Here is a 13,205-nt window from a genome sequence, read left to right on the forward strand (position 1 = left end):
TGCAGATCCTTTCCCAGTGCGGAAAGTCAGTGTCGCGCAGAAAATGCCGTGTTGGCTGCTCTCAGGTTTCTCTCTGGTTCGATGATGTTATTAAGAGGGTGCTGCTAGCGTACGCCGCACAGTGGATTCCTTTGATTCCTCTGATACGTTTTAAATTCTATAGACAAATTATCTTTATCAGTATCGTCGGTACTTTTGTAATTAATACGACGTGACAGTAAAACGACGGGAAACTTTGGTGGTGGTTAATATATTATTTGGCACTGTATGACGTTGCTTGGCAGTTTCTAGCTGCTTCTCGAAGGAAGGCAAGCAGCAGAAGGAATAAGCACTCACACTTTCAAGCCACCTTTCGTTTCCTTCAATTTAAAATATGGTTTATTTACATTTCCCACCGAATAAATACACGGACGAGGAGCAAATGTTGCAACTTAAATACAACAAACTTAAAAGGAAGGTGTGTAAGGTTACATCTGTATTACAGGTTATGTGTAAATTTGAGGTTATTATATTAAAATTTCATCTTTGGATTTATATTGATTTTCAAGTTTACTATCACGTACACTCATGCATGCTGTTTTTTTTTGGTTTTGGTTTACAGAAAAAAGCGCTGCAAGATCTTAAGGCTCCTAAGCAAGAAGCAGAACGTATTCCTCAAGCGCCAAAACGACCGACGGAAGCGAGAGATGCACGCGAAGTTGCCAAGAAATTAATTAAATCTGGTGTAATTACAGCTCCGAAAACACCTAAGCGGCCAGAACAAAGTTTCAAAAGGCCTCGTGGATTAGAGAGGAAATTAAACAGTACAGAAAAAACTATTAGCTCTTATCAACCATTTTCAGCCACTCAGTTGGAAGAAGAAGAAACAGAAGCGGCAAGACCAAGAGTAAAAGACTTGTATGATAGTTTTGTCAGTGCTGAAAGCACCGATGATAAGAATACCGTTGATACACAATCTGTAACCAAGCCAGATATTAAGCCACGTGGAGGAAATACAATATTTGTATGTGGTTATAAAATAACAGAGGATTATCTTAAGAAACATTTCCAAAGTTTTGGAAATATCATCAATATCTCGATGGAAGTAGAGAAGAAGTTAGTATAGAATGATTTTATATCACACATTGAATAACAACATGTACAATCATTATATTGATATATCAAATAATTGAGCATTTATATAATTACAGATATAATAATTAATTCTGTTGTTTTTTCATCTTTATAGTCGCGGCTTTATAACTTTTGAGAAGGCTGATGCAGCTGAAAGAGCAATCAGTGAAATGGATGGCAGTATGGTCTCATCAATTCAGTTAAAAGTATCATTAGCAAGAAGACAACCTATAATCGAACCAGTCACTGATATGTCCAGCTCTATGTGGTCACCAATTGCAGCTAATTATTCTCAAAAAAGTGTGCACAAAGATAGGCGGGATCTTAAAGTATACGAAGAGGATCTCTTTCAATAAATGAAGGTACAAATATCTTGGCTCTGTTGCTATTTTGTACAATATGTAAATTACATGTTTGCTTGAATATATTCTATATCTGTTAGAAAAACTATTGCTATTTATCCCGAACATATAGCACTTTATTGCCGTAGAAATGTGGAGAACGCGAAATGTACAAGTTTATACTCAAGTAGATCCTCTCATAATAATTATATATCAGGCATTTTGTACACTTCGGTATAAATATATACATCTGACATGCTTGGCATAATTACATAATTATGTATATTTGGCACAATATATATGATACAATATATATATATTTTTTTACAAACTCGTCTTTCGCTTTATTTCGATATTTGTACAAGAGCTACAATTTCGTTCCAATTTCTCACTACTGTGTGTATGTGTGTCTGTGTGTGTGTGTATCTTTTTTTTTCGATTATTTTCTTCAGCATGAGATTGTTATACAAAATAAATTTACAAGAATATTAAATTTTTTAATTTCTACAAACCAATGAACTATTCGTGGATTGGTATATATATATATACGCAGTATGTATAGGCAAATGTATGGATTGCGTGAACCTCGTTTACTGAGGAGGATTAAAGTAATCCCAGTGATGATAATACGTTACAGTTCGTGCGCTACTGAAGTAATATATCAACAAGCCTGCGATGAAAAGTAACAAGGCGCATATCGCCAGTTCCACTTCTCTGATCTTATCTACCGTGTCGTCGCTGCTCAGCGTGGACGCCAGATATCTGACGAAATGCCTCATGGCTTTTAAACCAGCCGTACGGAGAGCACGGAGAAGTTGCTGCGTAGTGTCTATAACACCGGGCTCCTCGGTGTCGCGTTGACTCGTCGGTGTGTCACTCAAAGAGAAGAACTGGGCTGGAATCTCGGAGGCTGGGAAAGCGATGAAATGTGTTGGGCTCAAGGGAAGCGAGGGTACTGGCGATTGAGAGGACTCCCTTTGTCCAGTCTGTGGGGGTCGTCCCGTATCAGAAGAATGGGAAATGACGGCACGCTGCGGCTGAGCGGCGTACTTCGGGGCACCGTGTTGCGTATCGGAAGAATAGGAAATAACGGCACGCTGCGGTCGAGCGTCCGTAGAGATACCGTGCCCCGGTGTCGAGTCGGGTGTATCGGGGGTTACGGAGATGACCGGCGGCAATGAGCGGACCGGTGACGCGGTTTGCCTGATACCTCTGGCAGGCGAGGGGGATCTAGATCTCGATTTACGAAGTTCTTTGCTATCGGACACATCGTCCTTGTCGCTGCGATGAAGACACATAGATGTTGCGGTCGACTCGGTAGCAGTAGCGGTAGCAGTAGGAGTAGTAGTAGTAGTAGTAGTAGTAGTGCTAGTAGAAGTAGTAGTAGTAGTAGTCTGATCAGAGCTACTTGTAGGTTCGGCCGTGCGTTCCGGCGATACTCTCAATTCGGAGGACCGGGTCGTAGGCACGTCCGACGACGGAGGGAACGAGGCACGCGATTCGTCCACCACGTGGGAGCCCGACGTGGTTCGCGAGCTCAAAGTAAGGAGGTGTTCGGAATCTAAAATTCGTAATGACTTATCTTGAGCGGTTGGCTTTAACTGATTTATCGCAAGGGTCTGTGAGAGAAGGGAGTCTGGACTTGCAAGTGAGGGAGTGTGTGGTACTTCTTTATCCTTGATATCTAATACGTCAGTTTTAACAACCTTTTGGTCCTCGCCAGCCTCAGGCATCTCCTCGGCATCTTCCACGGATGGCAGTTCGACATTGCGCATTGGCTCGACGGTCTCGTCGCCGGACGTCTCCTCCGCTAATCCCTGCGAGCGCTCTTGCAAAAACCGCCGTTCTCTGCTTGCCGCCGCTTGACTGCTGTCTTCTGACGTGGGAATGTCGGTTACTTGGCGACTCACAGCTTTCTCTCTCTCGCTCTCGTGGTGTCGCTCTTGCGTCTGAGAAGTCGCCACGGTTTCCAAGTGACTCCTGATGGCTATCAGCTCCCTGATGATGGCTGGCGATAAGCTCTGCTCCATAGCACTGCCGCCTCTCAATTCCGACGTTGCGATCACCATCGCGTCCACCTCGGACGCCATGATCTTGTGCGCCTCGATCTGCGACACGCTCAATCGGTCGACCTTCAGATCGCCCACCTCGAGGCTGCTGATCCTCAACGGCTCGTCGGAAAACAGAGCCGACCTGATTGCTCGAGAGCGCAATTCTTCTTCTTCTTCTCTGCGCTCCTCCAAATGCGGCGCCGACATGTGTCTACTCGTCCGTTCAGTCTCCCTCGTCGGCGAAGGTGACGTCAACGACACCGTGTCGTACGCCATTCGGCCGACTTCGTCTTCTCGTTTCTCCTGCTCCTCCTCCTGTTCCTTCCTCAAGATTTGCGATATTAATGGCAACGGTGGTACCGGAGGCGTGCCTGTCCTGGACGGACTGGGTATGCGCTCCATCGACACCATCACCTGCGAACCCGACCTGGAGGGCGTCACTATGAGCTTCGCCTGTGTGACTTCCTCTTCGATCACCACGTCGTCAGGCAGCGGATCAGTCTGCGTGGCCGCTGTCGTCTCCTCAACCGCGAATTCGAACGGGGTGCGGGGTCGTTCGACGATCAAGTGTTCCTTTCTCGACCTGGGTGGCCTCGGCGGAGCGGGTAACGGGCGGCCTTGGATTTTATCGAGCACTCCACCGTCTCGAAGAGCAGCGTCTCTATGTTCCATCGCAACGTCATCCGAATCGATTTCGATGTATGGCGTGGAGTCGACGGCTGACAAGAGCACCGGTGTGGTAGAGGCGGTGATGGTCTCCGACGTGATCGTGTCGCTGGTGTCCGTCCTCGATCTAGCAGGTCCTAGAGTGCTGTACGCTCTCTGAGGTCGCTTGGGTGGGATCGGTCTCGGCGAGGTGGCGAACTTGTCGCGTTTCCTTCTGGGTGGCGGCGGTCTCGGTGGTCTCTCTCGCTTCTCCACGATCGCGTAGCCGGAGAGATCCCGCGCCGAACTGGTCTCGTCTGGTGGTATGTCCTCCTCAATATATCCCGCCTCCGGTAAGGACTCTGCACCGTGCGACGTTCTGTCCTCGTCGGCGGCGACCGACGTTGTTCTTGAGCGGGATCTCCTCTTCGGAGGCACCGGTGTCGGTTCCGCGACGTTCCTTGCTCCGATCAGTTTGTCGACGTCCTCTCGACTCGCAAGCGCGACTACATCGCCGTCGGCGATCATCTGTTGTTGCTGTTGTTCCGTCAACGACTGTCGTGATCGTGACCGTCTCGCTGGTGTCGTCGGCTTCTTGGACGCTGCGCTTTCCATCCCCCACTCGCGGTGACCGTTGCAGATCGGCACGACGTCGCCGTTTCTCCGGTCGAGCACCGTCTCTCGGTGCGAACGCTTCCTGCGCACCGGTACTGCCGGTGGTATCGGCAGGAAAGGGCTCGACGACGATTCCATGGTGGGCACAATGATGGCGGGGATCGAGGACGACAATATGGACGTCTCCATCGGCGGCTGCGAGTGACTGCGCAAGGACGACCTGGACTTTCTGCGCACTGGCTTCACCACGACTATATCGTCCAGCGGTTCCTGCTCTTCAAACGCTGACTGAATCGCCCCTTCCGCCTGGTACACCACGCGATGTCTGGAGTCACTTCTGGAATCACTCCTGGTGCGCTCGCGGAAGACCTCGCCAACGATCGACGCCTCTCGACTGCGCCGAGCCCGGGTGGGGCCGCGTTCCCTCTTTGGCCTGGCCGGCCGCGGCGGCACGACTTCCTTCGCTGTCTCCGTGGAATCTTTCTCTTCGCGTTTCCTCAACGATCGCGTTCTCATGGGACGTTGAGGCGGAGTAGGTGGCATCTCCTCGTCCTGCAAGGCGCTGACGATCTCCGCCCTGAGAGCGTCCCGTATCTCGTCGGGCAGGTAACTACCCAGATTCATGTCGTCCTGGCTGATGCCGCTTGCTCGCAGGAAGAATTCGTCCGAATCGATCTCTTCGATGACCCCGCGGCGTCTGCGGTCGCAGGAGCTGCCGCTGGACTGTTGCTGTTCCAGATTCGACTGCATCGAGGAGGGCTCGTGTTCTTCCAAGTCCTCTTCCAATTCCTCCTCGTGCTTCTCTTCTTCCTTCTCCTCGGACGCGATCTTGCGCGGTCGAAATCGCCTCGGGTCCACCGCCATGAACGCTCCTTCGTATCCCACTTCATCCAGAGCCCGCGGCATGTCCTCGTCCAACGATCGCGACCTTGGAATCGGCCTGAACTTCTCCTCGGGCATCATCATCTGCTGGTTCGCGTGCCAATCGTCTTGCACCGCCAGGTCCTCTTCTTCAACTTCGTCTCGATGAACGTGCCTCGCCTCTTCGTCGCCGTACAGCCTCGGATCCTCCTCCACCGGCTCCTCGTGTTCGTAAGATTCTTCCTTCCTCCTCGACGCCTTGTGGGACCTCCTCGGGGGCGGCTGACGATCCGACACCTCCTGCGAGGACTCCTGCTCGTAGTCCATGTACTGTATCTCCTCTTCGTCGTAACGTCGCTCCTCGCGTTTTCTCGTATCCTCCCACGGGATCGCGCGAGCCGCCGCCATGATCTCCTCTTCCGTTCTGGCGGACAACCTCGGCTCTCGAGGCTCCTCTATCGAAGTTTGATGCCACGGGGGTGACTCGTCGCTCGCTGCCGCCTCTGCACGATCCTGGGAAGACGAGTTGCCGAAGGCTCGGGTCCATCTGGCGCCGAGGTGCCTCCCCTTTCGTGCGCGAGGGAAGGTCGCGATCTCCGCGGACTGCGCTCTCGAGTCTTTCGGCGAGGATGTCGCGTACTCGCCGCGTTTCTTCGACTTCTTGTCGAAGATGCGAGGGTACGTGGCGAAGTCGAAGATGTTGCGCTTGGAGCCGGCGGTGGACTCGGTCGAGCGTTGCTTCTGTTGCTCGCGCAGAGAAGCCGGCCGTTTGACGCGCGCGAGCGCGTCGGCTAGGCGGATGCTGGGTTTCTTGATGGTGAATTTCGATCTGTCCGGCAGGCGGAAGCGAGACTTGTCCGGGAAGTTGAACTTTGGTCTCTCCGGCAGGTGGAACTTGGACCTGTCGGGCAGGCTGAATTTTGGCCGATCCGGTAAGCTGAACTTTGTTCTCTCGGAAATGGACGTCCTTATCCGGTCCATTCGGCTGGGCCTCTTCTCTGATGCGGTGCGAGACTTGTCGGACTTGCCGCCACCGCTGGCCGACGACCTCGCTGTCTTTTCGGGTTTCTTCTGCCGTTGCGGGAAGGTGAAGGTTGGCCTCTGGAACCCCCGGAGCCGAGATCGCAGCTTGCCAGCCTGAGTCCTCAGGCATTGCGGTAGCCCACGCGCGCCTCGCCGAGGTGGCAGCTCCTCCATCGCCGAGGAGTCTACCTGTAAGAACGGCGGGAACGCTCTCGTGAGAGATCCGTCGAGAAAGTGAGAGGGAGAGGCATATATCGGGGTTTGTGATACGAAATCGCCGCTGAGAATTCTAGCGGCGTCGGGTGATGACGCGAATTTTCCCGATGATTTCTCTAGTCTCTGCGGCAGAAACATCCGTCGGATTTTTTCCACGCGACATCAGGTTCTGGACATCGCGAAGTGAGAGTCGTCGAGTTCACAGAAATAGACGGAAGGTTCTCGGTCGTCTCGGGCGCGTCAATGCAAATCGCGCAGCGTCTTTCTTCACGCGTGGTCAGCGAACACATATTTCTTCATCACTACGCGATTCGACTTACGTTCTCATTGAAAAATATCAACAAGGTCGAGGGATGATTAATACCGAGAGGGAGATTCTACGCTACGAGTTGGTGCATATTTTTGGCCGTGATTGCGCAACGGATGGAAAAGTTTCGGGTCTTCTGGAACGTGACGCGGACGCGATTGCACAATCGGACAGTGACACGTTCGCGTTCGCGTCCTTTTTTACGGATGGCTTTCGCTAAATATAGTCGCTATTCTTCGGCGCGAATAACGAGCCGAAGGCAACAACAGGAGCAACTCTCGCGGGTCGCTCATGACTCGCTTTGAAATTCCGGGGCTCTCCTATCGATTCGCGCACGTGTTAGTTAGCTGGCTATATTTAATCGCATTTTATTTTATCCGTTTGCGTTCGCGAACAATTCGCGCTCGTGACCAACGGAGTTCGCGCAGTTTGAAAGGGTCTGTCGAATGCCCCGAGTTGATCCTTCGGATCCTCCTGATAATTTGGACCCAGCGCGTGGTAATACGTTTCGGTCAGCTCGTAGTCAATTTTTTCACCTGTTTTTCTATGTGGAGTCTTAAGAGAAGATTGGATAAATAATTTTTTAAGATTTACATTTTTTTTCTATGTATCCGTATTTGTCCCATGCATTTCTTAGTATTGTCTCCTCGAATAAAATAAATAAAAGTAATTAACACAATTAAGGTAAGATGAGCGGAGGAGAAGGCAAGCTGAAGATTACAATTGAAAAATTGAAATTCTTGCTCTCTCAAAGAATTGAGTGAAAAGATGAATTCCTCAGTTCCGGCAACTGAGTGCGGGCGTACCGACGAAAGTATTAAAATAGTTCCCTCCGTCCGCTCAATCGGCGACAAACATGCCACTATTTACCTGACTGCTGTTGACCTCGCCGTCAGTCCTGGACTCGGTGTGAGGAGCGGGCGCGTCGAGGAACCGCTCCTCGAGTCTGTCTTGGAGTTGCTGGGCCGTCGGCTCCTGCTCTTCGGAGGTGTCGCCGCAGGTCTCGCCGAGTTCGCGACCCTCCATCGCGCTGTCCTCTATCTTGCCGTCCAGCGGCAGCACCACGTCGCCGTCCAAGATCAGCTCGGGTGGCAGCCGACCCCGGTCGTCGATGCTGTCGTCGCTGTCGGCGACGGGCATCACGTCCGTGTCGCTGATCCGCACGACCGGCGCCATCGCCGGATGCGGCAGCGACGGCGGCGGAGGTGCGATCGGTTCGTATTCGTGCTCACTGTAGCGAGAATTCATATTCGCCGTGAGACCTCTTTTGTACCGGGCTCGACCCAGTTCGGTCGACCGCGTGGCCTCTGCGGCGGCGCTTTTTCCAACAGCTCAAAGTGGATTTTTCTTTCTCTCTGCCGCTGTTTCTCTCGTCCGCCATAAATCGTCCGCCGATTTAGTACAGAGTCTCTCGCTGGGCTCAAACGCGTTCTACGTTACAGAGTAGCGCGAACGTCCGGAAGAGATCGCAGTTGGGACAAGGCATTGTCGATTTTTCCAGGTTTCTCTCTCTCTCTCTCTCTCTCTCTCTCTCTCTCTCTCTCTCTCGGAGAGACCTGTCTACCCGCGTCACGCCGCGTCGTCCGGTCGACGCGTCTCAATTATCGCGTGCCCATTGTTAATAATCATCGCGGACGAGCGTGGAGAGAATGTGTGTCTCGCCGCGATATGCCGAAACGTCGATATGACCGGAGAGACGACGCAGTTTTCATCGTCTGTTATCAAAGTCAAGCTGCCCGCCGCAGTCTGACGCTCCGACGACTCCGTCCAGCATCCAGCGCCGTTCCAGGAGGGTTGTTGGCGCAGCGCTCGCGCATGCACGTACCACCGGTGCGCGTGGACGCGGCTCACGGGCCGCGGACGCCAGCACGTACGCACGTACGGGGAACTGGACTTGGCGGATTTGGGAGCTGACCGAGCTTTCTATCTATAGCCAGCCGGGCGAACCTTAAATAGCCGCGACGATCCGCGACGCGCTTTCGCACGGTGTGTAACCTATACTCTATGTATAACTAATGTCGCCGATGGAAACGCAGACAGGTCGAACGAGCCTCTCTCTTGCAGAGAGACAGAGAGAGAGAGAGAGAGAGAGAGAGAGAGAGAGAGAGAGAGAGAAAGAGAGAGAGAGAGAGAGAGACCACCTTGCCGCTATCAGCTACCCTCGAGAGTGGGTGAGCGTGTTTTCAAGTTGGTTCTAACGTGTCTATGCGTGTGTCGTTCGGATCGTGTGCGAGATACTGACCTGCAGCGGACCCCAGGTGGCTGCTGCATCGTCCTGGATGACGGTCTGACGAGGAGAGCACGTCGTTCCGGTAGAAGCGAGTCGCTCTGGTAGTACTGACAGCCGCAACGGACCTCGCGTCCGAGGCTGGACGTCGACGACGCTCGTGAAGCGTGTCCTCGTTGCTCCGGCTCCATCCCCACCCTCGTGGGAGCCACGGAGGTCCCGCGCTAATCCACCTCCAGTCTCCTCTTCCTCTGCCTGCCTGTCTGTACGTCTGTCGACGTCAACGTCGAGAACGCAGCGGCCGCGACGACGACGACGACGACAACGACGACGACGACGACGACGACGTGATCTCGTCGTTCCTTCTGTATTCGACACACAGCGATGTCCTCGTGGACGTCGTCCACGGGACGCTCTTCACCCCTCGATCGGAGGAAAGAGGGTGGAAGAGGGATGAACAGAGGGAAGAAGAGAAAGAGAAAGAGACAGAGAGTGAAAGAGAGAGAGAGAGAAAGAGAGACAGAGAGAGAGGGAGAGAGAGGAGGAGGCTGAGCGGTTGCTAGAGCAGCCCGCTACAGCGGCTCCTAGACGACTCTCTGCTGCTTCGGCTATCCACCGTGAGCGCGACCGGAGCGGACATCGAATTATTTATAGCAACCCTGGTATTCGACGGGCCGCGACACAACTACCTCGGGAATGCTCGAACGGTGATCACCTGGTGCATTGCTGCACGGCGTAGCGCGCCGCGGATAGGTCGTCGCGAATCGTCGTGACGAATCGTGTTGTGCGATTAACGGCATTAGCGGTATAATTCGAAATAATTAGAGAAGTGTTTTGTCCGATGGTTTCGTATGAATCCGAGGCTGTTGAATTGAAGGAAAGAGAGAAGAGCAGAGGGAGAGAGAAGCAAAAGAGAGGGAGAGAGGGAGAGAGAGAGAGAGAGAGAGAGGGAGAGAGAGAGAGAGAGAGAATTGCTGGCAATTATAGTCTCGCGATTGGCCAAGCACCAAAAGCAGTCGTGATATTCTGCAATGTGTTCAGCAACATTCGCATCGGTACTCCGATCATTGGGAAAGATCGTCACAAGTCGACTATCTCTTCGGCGTCTCTGACTGTCCGCTGCCTTCCGAATGTAGGAAGTTCGCTCGAGTTCGCGCTGCTGCTTTCGCGAAGATAGTCGACTGGACGAAATTTTTCTCCGCGACGAGCAGAAAAGCCGACGACAAGCGAGTCGCTGAGCGTGTTAACGTAGCGAGGAATTAGGGTGCAGCTGCGGTATGCGACGATGCATTAGCGTCACTTATCGGCGTCTTAATGATCGAAGAAGGTCGTTCGCGCGCGCGGTATATTTCGTCGCGCAATCCACCATGGCGAGTGCAGATGCAGCTGCACGATGACGATAACATCTTCAATCGGATTCAGCCGGATTCGTTTAAACAAAAATTACTTTTTGACACAGTTTGCTCACAAAATCGGCGAGATAGTCCATATTAAGGAAGAGACGCAGCCCCCCGAGCGTTGTTGTGTACGCGACGACCCCGTCGGATTCGACGATTGTGTCACACCTTGGCACGCGGCGCCAGGCGTCGCTCGGCACAATGCTTCTCTCTAGGTGATACCTCGACGAGGCATCTGTCGACTTTGTTTAATACGCCTGCTCGGTCAATGCAAAAATAATTCGCAGAGGAGCGCGCAGCTGCGCCGCATTGTTCGCGAAAGTTGCTGCAGCGACCATGCACGAAATTGCGAGACACATTTGTAATCCCCGGTGTGTTACGCCGTGCGACGCACGCACAGGAAGTTCCAGCGCGTCTCTCCCGACGCATCTTTCCCCCACGACTACTGGAATCGACGGAAGATTGGGTTTTTCTTGATGTAATTCTATCTTTGTGTGTGTGTGTGTGTGTGTGTGAGAGTATGTGTATATGTACGTAGCTCTTTATAATCCAATCACTGCTCGTGACTCTGGCGACGTTTTATGGCAAAACGATCGAATTCCAATTAATTAGAAAATGACGGCAGGAACTGTGATAATTCTGGAATACCTTGTGCGTGCGTGGGTGCGTGTGTACGTACGCGTGTGTCTAGTCATACATACATATACATATATATATATATACACACACACATATATATATATATATATATCATTCAAACATTACATATTCACAACATCCTCTCGTCGGTATTATTCAGGATGTTCCAGACGTACCACGCGTCGCTCATTGTAATTGACAATATAAAAAACAATGTAAAGACACCGGTGCTGATTTTTGAGCCACGGGCGATCGCAAAGATCCAGAAGGTGTGGTGAATCTCGAGTCTTACGAGTGTGGGTGAACAAAAGAATACATATCGCTTAGTTTTCTTTTTCCAGCTGGTTTAACGAAAAGTTTACTCCAACTAACAGACTTTTAATCCAGCTTAATTCAAACGACGTTTAAAGTCCGCACAAAATGAAGGGGGCAAACGGCGCACACGAATGAACGCTTCGCAACAGAGAAGTAGAGGAAAATCCGCCTCGAGCTCACAGATCGATTGATTGCGCGCGACTGAGAAATGGTACGGTAGGTCTGAAACGCTCTATACTTTGCAATATTTTATAAAATATATAGAATATACAGAGCTTGTATAAATATATAATACACTGTGTGTTAAAACGCTAGAAGTTCTATAACGACGTTCACGCGTCACGAACTCGACTCGTCCCGTGCGGCTGCTAAAGTCCCGCGAGTCGAGTATCGTTTCCGGGGGAAATCGCATGTATCGTACAAGTGAGCACACAGTAATTTCTTCGATTAATTCCACCGACTCGCATGGTCGCGCCCGGTCATTTATTCCGGCTAGTCGTCATCCACGCGGCCGACGCGTCACTCGAGCTTCTCGCTGCACAGTCCTCGCCGCTCCACTTTTTACTTATAAATAAACGAGCGGAGGAGAAGAAGAAGAAGAGACGTGTACAACGCGCGCGTGGGTGACGTTCTGCGACCGATCTCGTGAAAGGCGCGGGCGACGACGACGATCGGAGAGATGACAGTGATGATGATGATAATGATGATGACGATGATGGCGATGATGACGGTGATGCATCGTCTACCTTGAATCACGCAGAGTAGCACAGAAACGGAGAGAGTCGATTGTTTCAGCCGTTTTTTTTTTTTTTTCTTTTTTACGGTGCGTCTTACGAGATGGAGAATGCAAATATATTCGAGGGGGTTGTGTGTTTGTTATTCGTATGAAAATTATATTGCCACTCCATATATCCTATGTTACAAGTTCAAGCGAACGCATTTGTCTTTGTTTTTTCTGTTTTTCTTTTTTGTGTAACTCGAAGAATCGAGAAGCAGTTTATCGTTAGATCTTACATATCAGTCCGAAAGCGTTGGTGCGCGCGGTACACTCGCTCGTACGCGGATCGAATCTTAAGAGAGGGACTCTCGTGTCGCAGCGCGCAACTCGCGTGTCGCGTTGTCGGACGGAGGTGAGTCCCGTTGCATATGTGTATATATATGTATATATACATATGTGTATACATATACATACATACATATATATAGATATATATTTATATTTATGTTTATATTATGTATATATGTATGTGTGTGTGTGTGTGTGTGTGTGTGTGTGTGTGTGTGTGTGTGTGTGTGGTATGCGAAATCAGTAGAGCGATATCGGTGCTTCGGTGCCGTAGCGTCGATAACATTCGCGTACCACCTCGGTGTCTTCCGAGTCCCCTTCGAGAGTATACGACGTGCGCGAGCGCGCGCGCTCGCGATCTCGAGTACGCGATTACTGCGAAGACGCGG

General features: G+C 51.2%; 2 protein-coding genes across 4 annotated transcripts; one reads left to right on the plus strand and one right to left on the minus strand.

The window, feature by feature from the left end:
- Positions 1-4: 4 nt before the first annotated feature.
- On the plus strand, positions 5-1,807 carry Nelf-E (negative elongation factor E). Of its 2 annotated transcripts, XM_011145514.2 has the most exons (4): positions 5-143; positions 285-502; positions 602-1,095; positions 1,229-1,807. In XM_011145514.2, the coding sequence occupies exons 2-4, from the start codon at positions 374-376 to the stop codon at positions 1,467-1,469; spliced, it is 864 nt and encodes a 287-aa protein (XP_011143816.1). In that variant the 5' UTR covers positions 5-143; positions 285-373; the 3' UTR covers positions 1,470-1,807. The 2 variants fall into 2 exon arrangements, with proteins under 2 accessions (XP_011143816.1, XP_011143818.1); XM_011145516.2 differs by lacking the exon at positions 5-143 and having other exon boundaries at positions 189-457; positions 1,229-1,764.
- Positions 1,774-10,315, minus strand: LOC105185763 (uncharacterized). Of its 2 annotated transcripts, XM_019842624.2 has the most exons (4): positions 9,415-10,315; positions 8,043-8,403; positions 3,161-6,838; positions 2,868-3,015 (listed from the first exon to the last, which is right to left on the minus strand). In XM_019842624.2, the coding sequence occupies exons 1-4, from the start codon at positions 9,588-9,590 to the stop codon at positions 2,992-2,994; spliced, it is 4,239 nt and encodes a 1,412-aa protein (XP_019698183.2). In that variant the 5' UTR covers positions 9,591-10,315; the 3' UTR covers positions 2,868-2,991. The 2 variants fall into 2 exon arrangements, with proteins under 2 accessions (XP_011143819.2, XP_019698183.2); XM_011145517.3 differs by having other exon boundaries at positions 1,774-6,838; positions 9,415-10,307.
- Positions 10,316-13,205: the final 2,890 nt, after the last annotated feature.

This window comes from Harpegnathos saltator, unplaced genomic scaffold, assembly GCF_003227715.2.
Source record: "Harpegnathos saltator strain DR-91 unplaced genomic scaffold, Hsal_v8.6 scaffold384, whole genome shotgun sequence".
NCBI lineage: Eukaryota > Metazoa > Arthropoda > Insecta > Hymenoptera > Formicidae > Harpegnathos > Harpegnathos saltator.

What these genes read in the sequence shown, in the direction of transcription:
- Nelf-E (XM_011145514.2), top strand. Translation starts at nt 374, where the DNA reads ATGGTTTATTTACATTTCCCACCGAATAAATACACGGACGAGGAGCAA. An exon ending in AGGTTATGTGTAAATTTGAG is followed by an intron (nt 503 to 601) that starts GTTATTATATTA and finishes TTTGGTTTACAG; the next exon opens with AAAAAAGCGCTGCAAGATCT. An exon ending in TCGATGGAAGTAGAGAAGAA is followed by an intron (nt 1,096 to 1,228) that starts GTTAGTATAGAA and finishes TCATCTTTATAG; the next exon opens with TCGCGGCTTTATAACTTTTG.
- LOC105185763 (XM_011145517.3), bottom strand. Translation starts at nt 9,590, where the DNA reads ATGGAGCCGGAGCAACGAGGACACGCTTCACGAGCGTCGTCGACGTCC. An exon ending in CCACCTGGGGTCCGCTGCAG is followed by an intron (nt 8,404 to 9,414) that starts GTCAGTATCTCG and finishes TTCTCGCTACAG; the next exon opens with TGAGCACGAATACGAACCGA. An exon ending in GCGAGGTCAACAGCAGTCAG is followed by an intron (nt 6,839 to 8,042) that starts GTAAATAGTGGC and finishes CCGTTCTTACAG; the next exon opens with GTAGACTCCTCGGCGATGGA.